The sequence below is a fragment of the Equus caballus genome, chromosome 1 (genome assembly GCF_041296265.1).
Source record: "Equus caballus isolate H_3958 breed thoroughbred chromosome 1, TB-T2T, whole genome shotgun sequence".
In the NCBI taxonomy this organism is placed as follows: Eukaryota; Metazoa; Chordata; class Mammalia; order Perissodactyla; family Equidae; genus Equus; species Equus caballus.
This window is the reverse complement of record NC_091684.1, coordinates 170,238,428-170,251,710: the sequence shown is the minus strand read 5'-3', so window position 1 is coordinate 170,251,710 and position 13,283 is coordinate 170,238,428. Positions and strand designations below refer to the sequence as shown.

Below are 13,283 nucleotides of genomic sequence, written 5' to 3'. Positions count from 1 at the left end.
TGTGATATCTTTTTCTGGTTTTGGTTTCATATTGCCTCATAGAATGAGCTGGTAAGTATTCCCTTCTCTTCTATTTTTTGGAAGTGTAGTCTACTTCAGTTTTAACAGCAGCATAGTATTTCAATGAATGAATATACTTAACTAGTTTCTTAACTATGGATCTTTTGCATATAACAAAAACGCAGTGACAACATCTATGCAAACATATCCATCTGTAATTTTCAGGTCAAAGGGCGTGTACATGTTAAATTTTGATAGATATTGGTAATCTGGTGTCTAAAAAGTTACTGATTATTGTTTTCATTTAAATAAGCTTCACTGTTATCTACGGAGGTGTGGTATGTGTATCTGTGTTGCATGTGTTTACAAGTAATCAGGAAGTCTTTGGATGTGACTTGGACTTTGGTCCTCTCAGATGGAGCAGGGTAGGTAAAAGCTCATTCTACTTCTCTCCTTTCCTCCCCGAGATATATTTAGGCTTAGAGAGAGTTCTCCGAGTGTTCCCCAAATTTCTGGATATCTGCTGAATCCTAGCACGTTAAGTGGTAGGAGACCTGCTCTGCAGTTGGTAAACAGGGGAAAAAGGCAAGTGAGAAGATCTGGATGGGAAAAAAGGGAATAATTCAGCCTTTGCTGCCTCTACTCTTCCTGCAGTAATACTCAAAAAACTCCAGTTTTCAGAAAAATTGATTGAAATGGGGAAAAGCATCAGTCTCCATTAGCACCCCTCACTGCAGAGAGGCTATTCTGCTGTGAAAGAACAGGATCCTGAGGAACACGCAGCTAGCTGTGGGATACAGAGCATGTGTACTTTCTGTCCTTGAAATAAAGATATACTAACATCAGAAGAAGTACGTGCTGGGAGAAGTAAAGCCCAAAGAAACCAGCAGTAGATTTGTACTATTTTTATTACATAAAGTATCAGAAAATTCAAAAGTACAAAACTGCTTATTTTCTTGCTTGAGGATCATATCTTCTCTGGTTTATTTAATATCAACACTCACCACAACTGCAAGAAATTAAATCGAATCTTTAGAAGGTATCGCATACGGACCTGGTTGGGGCTGTAGACAATAAATTCATTGTAATTGAGGGTATAACCCTCTGGATTCAGAATTCCTGTTTCACTTGCTGGTCCTAAGGGCACTGTACTTCCATTCCTGCCAAATGAAAGAGTGTATCAACAGCTGCCTCTGGTTCAGAAGCTGGAATACAGAAAGTAGAGTCTTATCTGGCCAAAAGAAGTCTTCTGGCCTTCCAGGCTCTGAGTACTTACAGGGTGGTGAAGCAGGCAGGACTGGGAGCCATCTTGCCCAATCCTTTGGTGCTGTGTTTTCCTTGAAGTAACCCTTCGGCCTCAGGATTGGCCTCTAGTAGCTCATTACACTGACCTAGAGCGACCTGCAAAACCAAAGATCTTTGCCCACATCCTACTGAGAATCGGATGGCTTTAAGGCCAAACAGAAAATTCCATCAATACTTTCTTCCCCTACTCCATCAGAGGGATCCAGGGCAATTTCCAATTCCCCTCTAAAGCTCTCCAAGGTGAACCTCTTGGTTCTGGGCTCAAACTTTTCTCTTTGGAAAAACAGGAACTAATAATAAACTGGAGATCACAGATGTGTTCCTGCCTCACCTCTGATAAGAGCAGCAGCCCAGTATCCTTTAGGTGAGAGGCAAAGCAGTAATTGGCACTCTTGGAAGACATGTCAGCAAAGTAGATTCCTTTTCCAAACTGAAATATATAAACAAACACTAAGGTCAGCCGCTTAACTCACTATGTTAGAAAGCAGGCTCATACCATTGACCTTGTGTTTTCATTATCTTAAACACAATATAGATCCTTCTCCATTTCCCCTCACAATTCTGTTCCAGAGAAGGCAGATGCATTGGTGAATCACTGCTTTCTGGGGAGAAAGGAGGGATATCTTTAGGAATTTAAAGAAAGAGGGACATAGTAAGAAATGTCAGGGTTATCAGTGAGCTTGTTGAATTCTTTAGGGTACCACCTAATCCTAACCTAGGGAAAAAACGCAAAAAAAAGGACTGACAAAATTATTGTATCCTTTTCCCTTGTGCCTCCTTCCAGGGTTCAATTTCTACTCACCATGTAACCTGTGATGGGAGCTTCAGGTGGGGCAATTCGAAGCCCATGGCTCAGGATTCCCACCCAGTTACTCAACCTGGAACCATGCCATAGCAGCATCCTAAGGAAAAGCCATTATTATTGTACTCTCTATTGCTCTCCTGCAAACATAGGCCATAAGCATAAGCCATCCTTCTCTGTAAGTTCTGTAACTGTACTTCAGGCAAGGGAGTACCTTCCCAAACCCAAAGCTAAACTGAGACCTGTTATGAAGGTCCTCTCTGAAGGCTTCTTTCTCACCCTCCTTCTCTACTTCAAAAACATCCAGCAAGGTCATGGTATAGTCACTGTGTGTGGGAGCATGAGTAGACTGTAGGTACTGGGAAATCACCTGCGAAAAAGAATGAAGGAAATGGCTCATGTGGACTCAACAAGAGACCACACTGAGCTGAAGAGCCTCACAGCTTCTGGTATAAACTGGCAGAGCTTTCTGCTCCTAAATAGTCTCAAAAGGCAGTTAGAAAGACCTCTGCCTCCCCAAATTCCTAGTAAATAGAAATTCTGCCCTATACAAAAGTTTGCTGTTAACCAGAAGGAGTCAGAAAACACTGCGGTGGGGGTGGGGGTGGGGGATGGGCCTTAAAGGTAGGAAAATAAATTATCATTTTCCTTACTTTGAACTCATAACTGTCACGGTCTAGAGGGCGCAAGGCACAATGTAATCTTCTATAGTGTTGGTCCAATGGGTGTTCTGGGCTTTGCAGCTCTGTCTTCACCAGCTTCATGGCAATTTCAATGTCTCCCAAAGCCTGACAAGATGAGATACAGAATCAATGTGGGAGGGACCTGGGACAAGAGATTCAATACTTCCCAATCTATACACATCTCACCTCTAGCAGCTGTACTTTTTCTGATAGTTCTTTCTCTGTCCGGATTAAAGGAGGGGTACGGAGTCTAAGGATAGAGATATGACCAATAATGAGTCCTCGATGTGTGGCCAAAAGGCACATGATTAAAAATAACAGGCTAAAGATAGGTCCTTTAGAAAATAGGCATAAGAAACTGGGGTTTTCCAACTGAGAGAAAGATCTGTAAAGAGATTTTAACTTACAAATATATAAAGAGATATGATGTATATACTCTGAGTAGGATAAAACGAACTGTACAGGTTTTGACATTTGGAAGTAGAGTTCAAATCCTTTTTTTATGGGATCATTTTTTAAATAAGCTATATTGACACCAATAAGGAATAGTTTGGATATAGTCCTGTCTAGAAGTAGAAGTAGACCTATTGACCACTCAGGGTTATTTCTAGGTCACAGGGCTGTATAAAGCAATAGAAGGAATAAGCACCAGAAAACAGAATCAATGATAAAATGTATTTTATATACCTAATACCATTCGAGTTTACAGAAATGGAGTTAGTGTGGTTAGAATAGGGGTGATGTGCCTGAAGGTATTTTACTTGTTGGATAGCTAGACCCATTCTCTTGTGAGTTGGTAACTTTCACTTGGTCAGAGAATATGTTGTAATCAGGCCAAAAGATTGCATCCCATCCTCATAAGCTGATTAAATAGGCTATCTATAAATCATTTTGGCTCTGTATCTATTCAAGATGATCATCTCCTTAGAAATAAGAGATTAAAAAGATTATAGTTGCTGCTGAGTGATGTAAGGGATATGGTTAGGTAGAAGATCAAAGTGAAGAAATAGCACAGGTCTTACCCAAAGTCATGTGGGATCCTAGTATAGAATTCATTGCATGCTTCTGTGAGAGCTCGTCCATGCTGGCCAGCTCGAATACAATCCTCAATCTTCTTAAGCGACTGGTAACCTGCCTTGATTTGTGCCACTGTCAGCTTTCCTGCAGGCCCAGCCAGGGATCAGACTCCACAACTAGGGTCCCATCCTATAAACTGTATTTATGTCCCTGACCAACAAAGACTCTCACCTTTCAACTTTCAAAATAGCCCCCCCACCACACATACAAGCTTTCACCCCAAATCTCTTTTTCTTCAGTCAGTAATATGAGCAAGCTTTAAATCATGACAGTGATGAAATATCCTGTTAGAGGAACTAGGAAATATGAAGAAAGAATGTAGGATAGAATCTGAAGTCCTACCAAGTGGGGCTTTCTTGGTATCATATTTCATTTCTACCATCATCTCTTCCATGGCCTGGACATTACAGATCAACTTTATCAGCTCCTGGACACGAAGATCTAGCTGTGACTCTGGTTTCAAGGAGGATTTAAGAGATTCCTCTTTTTTAGTTTCCTCTTCACTCTATGGCCAAAAAAAAAAAAAAAAAAAAAATCATAAAATCTTGAAAGGACCTGTTTCAAGCTCCCTGTAAGGACTGGCTCTACAATATCCCAGGCAGGTGGACATCAGTTAGCCTCTGCTAGAACACAGGCTCATTCCACAATTAACCTAGTTAGAGTACTCAGCGTGACTTCTGCCTTCTTGTCCTATTTCTGCCTCCCATAGTAAAACACTCAATAAGTCTAAAAGGCCCTCCTAATAAGACGTCTTTAAGTATGTAAAGACAGCTAGTATATCTCAAATCTTCTCATCTTAAAAGACTAGCATTTCTCCATTTTTCAGATATATGACAGTTTTCAGCACCCTACTTGCACCTCAGTTTGACAAAATTAATTTTTTTACTGTGGTGTATAACGAGAAGTGAAAATAAGTTTAAATGTAGTTTTATCAGTTTGACTATTTATTACTCCTCTCTTGATCTATAACATTAAACTTCTGGAAACAAGACCTAAGATTTAATAAGAACCTTAGCAAATAACAGAGATTAGAGAAGTATATTCTATCCTCATTTTATAGTCCCTTCAAGACTACAAAAATCGGTAAAAGCTACCCCTGAAGGAACTGTAATCTCTACTTAGGTGGGAAACAGCAAGCCTCAAGATATCCTGGTCTGTTCTAGTTTAGGACCTGATCTAAGCCATTCTGCTAGAATTCACCCTGGTTAAGAGGAAACAGTTTTCCCCTCAAACATACAGAGTTTACCTGAGTAGTGGTGGAATAGTCCATCTGCAGCATATCATATTTGCCAGGCACCTTCTCAAACTTCTCACGACCCTCCCAATTGTTTTTTGTTTTGTCAAGGAATCTGCAGAGTCGAAGGGGGTGACAAAATCTTATAAATAAGGGTCTACTACTAAGGATAGGTTTACCATTGTTTCCTTAGACAGAACATCACCAAACTTTATTTTGCATAGCAGAGCTCTTTCACATATCAACATTCCATAAGTCCGGACTGTAAATTAGAACCCTGAATGGACAGAAAAGCTCTGGAGACAAAGGGAACAAAAAATTGGAAAAAGGACCCTCGAGCTTCCCAAAGGCCCCAAAACACCACAAAAGTCATTAAGATTTCAGATAAAAGATCCCTATGCAATCCCTTTCTCTGAAAGAAATGTTCCCAGAGACTCCAGAAAGTTCTTCACCCATATCATAGTAAAATAAATTTTTTTTTTGAGGAAGATTAGCCCTGAGCTAACATCTGCTGCCAATCCTTCACTTTTTGCTGAGGAAGACTGGCCCTGAGCTAACATCCATGTCCACTTCCTCTACTTTACATGTGGGACGCCTACCACAACATGGCGTGCCAAGCGGTGCCATGTCCACACCTGGGATCCGAACCTGCAAACCCTGGGGCCACCAAAGCGGAACGTGCGAACTTAACCGCTGCGCCACTGGGCTGCCCCCAGTAAAATAACTTTTTAAACTCTAGCTGGATATTCTCATCCCACTTTCCCCAAATTTCCTAAATTGTTGGTCATATGCTAAATATATTAGAGTCTTCTGTTTTTAAGTCATTTCAAGGTTCCAGGTGCTATCATGACTAACTAATGATGCAGTTTGGTGTTCCAGACATAGATTCTCACAGCGGAAAGACATTAACATTTAGGCCAAATCACACTTATTATAACATTCTTAAAGAAGATACATCCAAGAAGAAAGGTATTTTTTGGTACTCATTTCTTAGCACTCACTTCTTCTGAAAGATTTCCTTGGCCTTGTTGAGGTCCCCTGAACAAGCCACCAAGCTGTGCTGCCCCACTTTCCCAACTGCAAAGTAAATGCCACACATAAGATGGTTCCCTCCCACCCAATCCAATAAGAGTTTCCTAATAGTAACAAACTAGCTCTCTCAGGTCTCTCCGTTTAGCATCTGACAAACGGACAGCAAGGGGAGAAGGGAAAGGTGAAAGAGCTCAGGGAACTGATCCTGTTGATACTAGTTACCTGCTAACTGCCATAGCCCCTGAGCAGCACTAGCAGACTAATCACAGGCGAGTTCTCAGCCTCAACAGGCTGCTCTTAGCTTTTCCAGTGGAAACTTCCTAATGAGCATGCCTGCCGATCCTTAATTTCAAGAAGCACAATTTGATTCTTAAGCCCCTCCCACGTTATAGAGTCTTCATTCCACCAATTTAAACCCAGAGGATCTTTTGACCACTCACCAAGCTGATTCTGGCATTCTGAATGTCAACTCATAAAATCCGTAATAAAAGTCATTACCTCGGCCCCATCTCATCCAAACACTGAAGTTCCTCTGGGCATCATCTTCTAACAGTTGAATCACATAGTACTTGTTGTTGTTGAACTGAAGATTGGTCTATGATAAGTTAGAGAAATACAAACATACAAGAAGAGAGGCTTGCAAAGAGCCACATAAACCAACAACTCTTCCGTAGTTACAGTGCCAGTAACTGCTGTAAGGAAAAGGACAGCATAGGGCAAGAAAACCATGTTCCTATAAGAGTAAGGATAGAAGGAAGGAATAAAATTTCTTTTTTTTTTTAAATATAGAATGCTTCACAAATTTGCATGTCATCCTTGCATAGGTGCCATGCTAATCTCTGTGTCATTCCAATTTTAGTATACATGCTGAAGTGAGCACAAGGAATAGAATTTCTATATTAAACTTTGGATTCCTAGAAATTAAAGCTGGAGCCTGGAAAGTTCCTAATACCCTCTACTCAACCTCAAATACCTTACATTGATTGGCTTCTATTTTTTCCCGCCTCAGCTCCCTCCATAGATATTTTCTAGGCCCTATGTGCTTTTCCAGCTCCCATTCCATTCACAATTATTATTTTCCAAATGAAAACAATTTTGATGTCCCAAAGGTCTGTAACTATTATGCTTACTTATTTACACAACTTACTCTTTAATAGTTCTAACTGCAGCTTTGGTTTGTTAGCTGCAGCAGTTGGACAATGAGCTGAGAGCAGGCAGCGTTAGGAGGGGACAGAGGATAGGCAGCAACTACTGCCACATCTGTCTCATACCTAGCATGACCTGACTTGGAGATCTTCAGAGAGAACGTGACTACTATCTAAAAGGAGGTCTCCCACAAGTAACTAACTCCGAGTGAAAAGATGGAGTGGTCCATGATAAGGAACCGCAGCTTGGCTGTAAGGCTGAGGCCTGGGTATCCAAACACTCTTCTTTGTTAAGCTGCCCCTTCCTACCTCCTGCCTACTCACAATATAAAGTCACAGGATGTTAGAACAAAAAAGGGCTTAAGATCTTTTCTATCTGCTCATGATACTTTCAGTGAAAGAAGTAGTAACAAAGGAATACTAGGTAGTTGTTAAAATTATATATGATGGATTAATAAATTAAAACATGAAGAGATATTCAGGAAATGTATTATCCAGGCAAATTCTTATTTATTTGAAACAACAAAAACAAATAAAGAGAAAAAGGTTATGTTAAAAGAAAAAAATAATAAATTTAACTATATAAAAATTTAAAACTTCAATCAGGGCAAAAAGCATACCATAAAGAGAATCAAAAGGCAAATGACAAATTTCGAAAAGATACAAGCAATTTATATTATAAACGAAGGACTATTCTCCATATTATATAAAGTTCCTTGAAGCCAGTAAGACAAAGACCAACAGTCTATCAGCAAATGTGCAAAATAGAGAGTTCACAGGTTCAAGAAAGCATGAAATCTGCAAAAAGATCTGCCTCTCACAGAGGACGCCACTATCAGGTAGAGTGCATGAGGGCTCAGTACTTGGAAGTATGAACCACTAATGGCTAAGATAAGGACCTTCAGAATTAAAGGGCTGGGCATTGGGACACTGTCATCAATAATTATCAAGAAGAAATTCCCATAAATAGAATGGCTCCTCGCCTTACCTGATTCAGCATGGCATCATAGACATCATTCCCTTCACAGTACACATGGGCCTAGAGAGAAAAGAAAACAGTGACATTTGTATAATCTCAGCCCTGATGAGATCCTAAGTGAGGCTCTAAATTTTCTTATGCCTCAAGGTGTCATTCTCCAGCACCGCCAACATCCACCTTTAAGGGAAAGAAATGCAAAAGTATGTTGTTCCACACATAACCTGTTATGCCTATAATGAAAACATGTAGCCTTTTTATAATTACAGAAATACAAAGGTTTCACTTAAAGGAAAACTGCACCAGAGGAAGCCTTTATTTTATTTTTTTTGAGGAAGATTAGCCCTGAACTAACATCTGCTGCCAATCCTCTTCTTTTTTGCCAAGGAAGACTGGTCCTGAGCTAACAGCTGTGCCCATCTTCCTCTACTTTATATGTGGGACGCCTGCCGCAGCATGGCTTGACAAGTGGTGCACGGGTCTGCAACTGGGATCCAGGCCGGTGAATCCTGGCCCGCCAAAGCAGAACATGTGAACCTGACTGCTGCACCACTGGACCAGCCCTGGAAGCCTTTCTTTTGTATTTTTCAAATACTTTTCCCATTTATCAGTAACTCATGCCATACAGGGCATAGTTTCACATTTCTTCCTCAATAATCATATAATTTTCTAATTGAGAAAGAGAATGAGGTGTGGAAGTCTGATGACAATCCAGAAGTTAACCATGTTCAAAACACTGATTATTAACCCCAAACTCCATGACTCCCATCTCTTAGCCTTGGAGAAAATTAATCACTAGTAATATTTCAGAGAGGATTCCTAAAATGAATACTAGCAACGTTCCAGATGAGAATCTCAATAACAACAGAACACTGCTCTCTAAGAAATCAACAGCCGAGGAGTCTCTCACCTTCCCCACCTTGGCTGTGCACTCCGGGTCCACTGGAACTTTGCCTTTTAACAGCAAGGTCTTCACAGACTCTGAGGAAAGACAGATACGCACTATGGCTATTTGTACTAGAGTCAAAAACAGCTGTCATGGTTAGACAGAAACCTGTCATAATTAACTTTGCCCTTCCCAAGCAATCTTGATATGCCCAGGCCTAAATCCACCTCAAACACATGAAACTGAAGATTCCGAGAAAGTAGATTAGTCCTGTGGTATGCCCCAAGGATAGAAAGTTAATTATGTCTTCAAGAAAGGAAAGAACGAGAGTTGAAAGAACAAGATATCTCCCACCCTCATCCCTCCCAGAGACCCTCCTGGTGGCCCATGCCCTCTGTCCCTGGCCTACCACAAGAAGCTGACCTTGCTTGTTTTCTGTCCTTTCCTTATCAGTCTTTCCTCCAGCCACAGGCTCCTTTTTCAACCCCTGCCTCTGGCATCTTCGAGATTTCTTGGCAGGGGGAGGGTCTTTTGTAGCTGTGTGGCCATTATTAACTCTTTCGGTTTCATTTAATGCTACAGAAGCTAAGGGCAAGAAGAATGGGCAGAGAAGCAAAAGAAAGAACAAGTACAAACTGAATATGATCCTACTCTGAGAAAAACATCTTTCTAAAGAACTGGTTTGGGATGGTTCTGTAAGTTTACAAAGAAATAACTCTTGATAACAGTCTGAGTAATCACTTCCTAAACTGCTATTCTAGCCAAATAAAATAAAAAACATTAGATTAAAATGTTTAAAAAATGGGATACAATACAATAAAAATAAAATAAAAGGGATCCCCAGGGCTCCTGTGAGCTCATAGCCTGAGGCACAGTCTCATAGCCTGCTTATCTCTTTTGTTTACTTGTGCCCCAATACACCGTCCCCCAATACCTATCATCAAACTACCTAGGGAGGTATGAGATAAGGGTTAGTAGAGTGCTCTGGAGTCTGTGCCTAGCTTAGGGCCCAGCTCTGTCTCTTCTAGCTGTGGAACCTTGTAGAAGTTATTTCATCTCTTTGTACCTCAGTTGCTCCAAATGTAAAATCCAGAGGGTGACAATAGTACCAAATCTGTAGGGTGGGCCTATGCGTTTAAGAATACAATACAATACACAGTATGAGATCTCATCAGTTCCAAGACTTGCACTTTACTATCTCTGAAACTGGGATGCATTTCACAATACATGACATACGAACAGTCATGTTCATCATGTTTTAATTGGAAGCATTTTTCCTTTCTTAGTGTACATAAAATAATGATGTACCTTACAATTAACTTTTTAAAGTGGATGACATTAGGTATTTACAACAGTGCTGGCACTATGTCAGTTGTTACAGGTCCACAATTCTGTAATCCAAATAGCTCTGAAAACTGAAATTTTAAAAGTTTAGAACCAAACCTAGCTTGGCGGCCAAGCGAGGGTTAGGGGGCGACGGAAGGGGGAGGGGCTAGAGTAGAGGGCGCCGTTGCCTTTCCGACTTCCCGCCCCACAGCATTCCGCCCCAAAGAGCTCCGAACCTCCCGGTCGACTGCTGTTCCTCCCCCGCAACCGCCGCCGAGCCGCCATGGAGCCCGAATGCTGCCGTCATCAACTCTCTCCCAGGAAGCGCTTGCCTAGAGTCACAGCGCGGGAACACCCGGCGCGCGTGCGTCCAGGAGAGATGCCCACAGGGTACAGGAAAGGCACGCCCCGCTATGTTTGCATGTCGCTGTGTATTGTGGGAAGTCACCCTATTCGTGAAATGGCTTTAGATCTGTGAGTCTTATAAATGCAGCTATGGGCTGCTTTCCCCCGTAGGGCGGAGGGAAGCTCATCGGTGGGGCCACGAGCTGAGTGCGTTTACGTCACTCTACCCCCTGTCCCTTGGGAAGGTCTGAGACTAGGGCCAAAAGCGGCCCTAACAGGGCCCTCCCTGACCTTCAGGGAGGTGGGTTCCCAGAGAACGGGGCTCCGCGCGAGGGCAGACTGGGCAGGAGATGCTGTGGACCCCGCCCTTGGGGAGGGGCCCGGCGGATGCCTCCTTAGCCGGAGCTTGGAACAGACTCACGGCCAGCGAAGTGAGTTCAATGGCTGAGGTGAGGTACCCGCTACTGGGGCCTCATAACCTAATTCAGACTACTCTCCCCCGTCCTCTTTTGAAAAAAAAAAAAAAAACCATCACCAATAATGGTGGACCAGGTAGTCAAGATTACTTGTGGCTGAGAAGGGAGTCAAGAAGTATCATTAGAAAGAATGGGCTGTTAATATAGAGCACGGAGTGGTGAAAGTTTGAGAAAAGTTGAGTTTGACTAGGAAAGAAGGAAACAGGGAGAGGATGCAATGGGGCAAGGAAGCTACGAGAATGCATATGAACTTGGGAGCCACTGAAGGCAGAGAAACCCGGTCGTCTCAACTTTAGAAAGATATTCGGTGACATTAGGTCAGGGGTTCTCAAACGTTTAGGTGCCACCACCCCACGGAGAGTGGGGGCAGCGCACTTAACGAGCAGATCCCTGATTCCCCATCGCAGACCCCCTGAAACAAAGACTGAGACTGCATTTTTAGCAAGAACACCAGGTAACTCTGATATTGGTGATTTTCATTACATAGGTAGGTATAGATGTATATATTCATTACTTCAACAAATATTGGACACCTCGCTGCATTCTGGGGATGCAATATTTTAGCTCAAACAGACATAGTTCATGTCTTCATGGAGCTTATAGTCTAGTTGAGGACAGACATTAGTCAAATAATCACACAAGCAAAAGTAAAAGTACAGCTTGGAAAAGTTCTATGAGGAGAAGCATACAGTACTAAGGGAAGTCCTAATGGGAGAGCAAATTGGGGAATTCATCATTAAGGAAATGACAGTTGAGCTGTATCAGAAGAATCAGTAAATGAAGAGGGAGGCACAGAGTGGCTGGAACAATGAGAGCAAAGTGAAGTGTGATGTGAGATGAAGTGGAACGACAGTCAGTGCATGCAGCAAGCCAGGCCTTCCAGGCCAAGGCTAGAAATTGTGCCTTGTCCTAATATGGCTGTGTGTGCAGCATGAACTACAGATGGATTAAGGACGAATATTCAAAAATAAAACTTGTAGGGGCTGGCCCGGTGAAGCAGCGGTTGGGTTCGTGCTCCCTCTTGGCGGCCTGGGGATTGCTGGTTTGGATCCCAGGCAGGACACAGGCACCACTCCTCAAGCAATGCTGTGGTAGGCGTCACACACGTAAGGTAGAGGAAGATGGGCACCGATGTTGGCTCAAGGCCAGTCTTCCTCAGCAAGAAGAGGAGGATTGGTAGTGGATGTTAGCTCAGGGCTAATCCTCCTCAAAAAGAAGAAAAGAAAATGAAAGAAGAAAAGAAAAAATAAAACAAAGTAAGAAAACTCTTAGGCAGAAAATACACATAAATATCTTTTAGACCTTTAGGTAGGGAAGGAGTTTCTTAAGACACACAAGTCATTGAGTATAAAAGAAAATATTGATAAATTTGATTATATTAAAATTAAGAATTTTTGTTCAGCGAAATATGTAAAGTTTAGAAAGAAGAAAAAGAAATTCTCATTATTTGCATGTAATTTGATTATGAGCATAAAATATCCAGAAGAAACTACAGAATAAATTTTTTAAGTTAATAGGAAAGCTTAGCAAGGCTGATAGAAAATAACATGTAAGAATAAATTGCATCTTTATAAAAAAGCTTCAAAGTAGAAATAAAATTTTTTAAAAGATACCATTTATAACAACATCAAAGCATATCAAGTATTTGGAAATAAATGTGATGAAACGTAGGTGCTCAACCAATGTTTGTAGCATTGAATTGGATTGGTTAATCTGTTTCAGCAGTAAATCAAAGCCTGTTGCATCTGACTTAACTATGGCACAAATAACCTAGACTCATCTAAAAGGCATTAATCTGGAGATAGGAAAAGGCAATAAAAATGGAAAATTTATTAAAAATAGCTAATACTTAGTAGAACTTTGTGTACCAGGCACTGAGCTGTTTTACATGCATAATTTAGTTTAATCTTCATAATGATAATAGCTAGAATTTATTTAGTGCTTACTATGCTATGAGCTTTACATACATTATTTAATTCTCACAACAACCCTACAG

At 41.3% G+C, this 13,283-nt stretch overlaps 1 protein-coding gene and 1 pseudogene across 3 annotated transcripts; both read right to left on the bottom strand.

The window, feature by feature from the left end:
• Nucleotides 1-890: 890 nt before the first annotated feature.
• On the bottom strand, nt 891-12,537 carry PARP2 (poly(ADP-ribose) polymerase 2). 3 transcript variants are annotated; one of them, XM_014734015.3, is made up of 17 exons: nt 10,703-10,863; nt 10,449-10,555; nt 9,564-9,725; nt 9,165-9,235; nt 8,267-8,317; nt 6,632-6,728; nt 6,103-6,178; nt 5,114-5,216; nt 4,210-4,372; nt 3,813-3,951; nt 2,977-3,040; nt 2,761-2,895; nt 2,350-2,477; nt 2,108-2,207; nt 1,637-1,735; nt 1,277-1,401; nt 891-1,160 (listed from the first exon to the last, which is right to left on the bottom strand). In XM_014734015.3, the coding sequence occupies exons 5-17, from the start codon at nt 8,276-8,278 to the stop codon at nt 1,001-1,003; spliced, it is 1,401 nt and encodes a 466-aa protein (XP_014589501.1). In that variant the 5' UTR covers nt 8,279-8,317; nt 9,165-9,235; nt 9,564-9,725; nt 10,449-10,555; nt 10,703-10,863; the 3' UTR covers nt 891-1,000. The 3 variants fall into 3 exon arrangements, with proteins under 3 accessions (XP_014589501.1, XP_005603232.2, XP_014589502.1); XM_005603175.4 differs by lacking the exon at nt 10,449-10,555 and having other exon boundaries at nt 10,703-12,537; XM_014734016.3 differs by lacking the exon at nt 10,449-10,555 and having other exon boundaries at nt 10,584-10,828.
• LOC111769855 (U6 spliceosomal RNA) lies at nt 6,913-7,013 on the bottom strand (annotated as a pseudogene).
• Nucleotides 12,538-13,283: the final 746 nt, after the last annotated feature.

What these genes read in the sequence shown, in the direction of transcription:
- PARP2 (XM_005603175.4), bottom strand. Translation starts at nt 10,751, where the DNA reads ATGGCGGCTCGGCGGCGGTTGCGGGGGAGGAACAGCAGTCGACCGGGA. An exon ending in AAAAAGTACAGCTGCTAGAG is followed by an intron (nt 2,896 to 2,976) that starts GTGAGATGTGTA and finishes TCATCTTGTCAG; the next exon opens with GCTTTGGGAGACATTGAAAT. An exon ending in AGAGAGGACCTTCATAACAG is followed by an intron (nt 2,208 to 2,349) that starts GTCTCAGTTTAG and finishes GCTTTTCCTTAG; the next exon opens with GATGCTGCTATGGCATGGTT.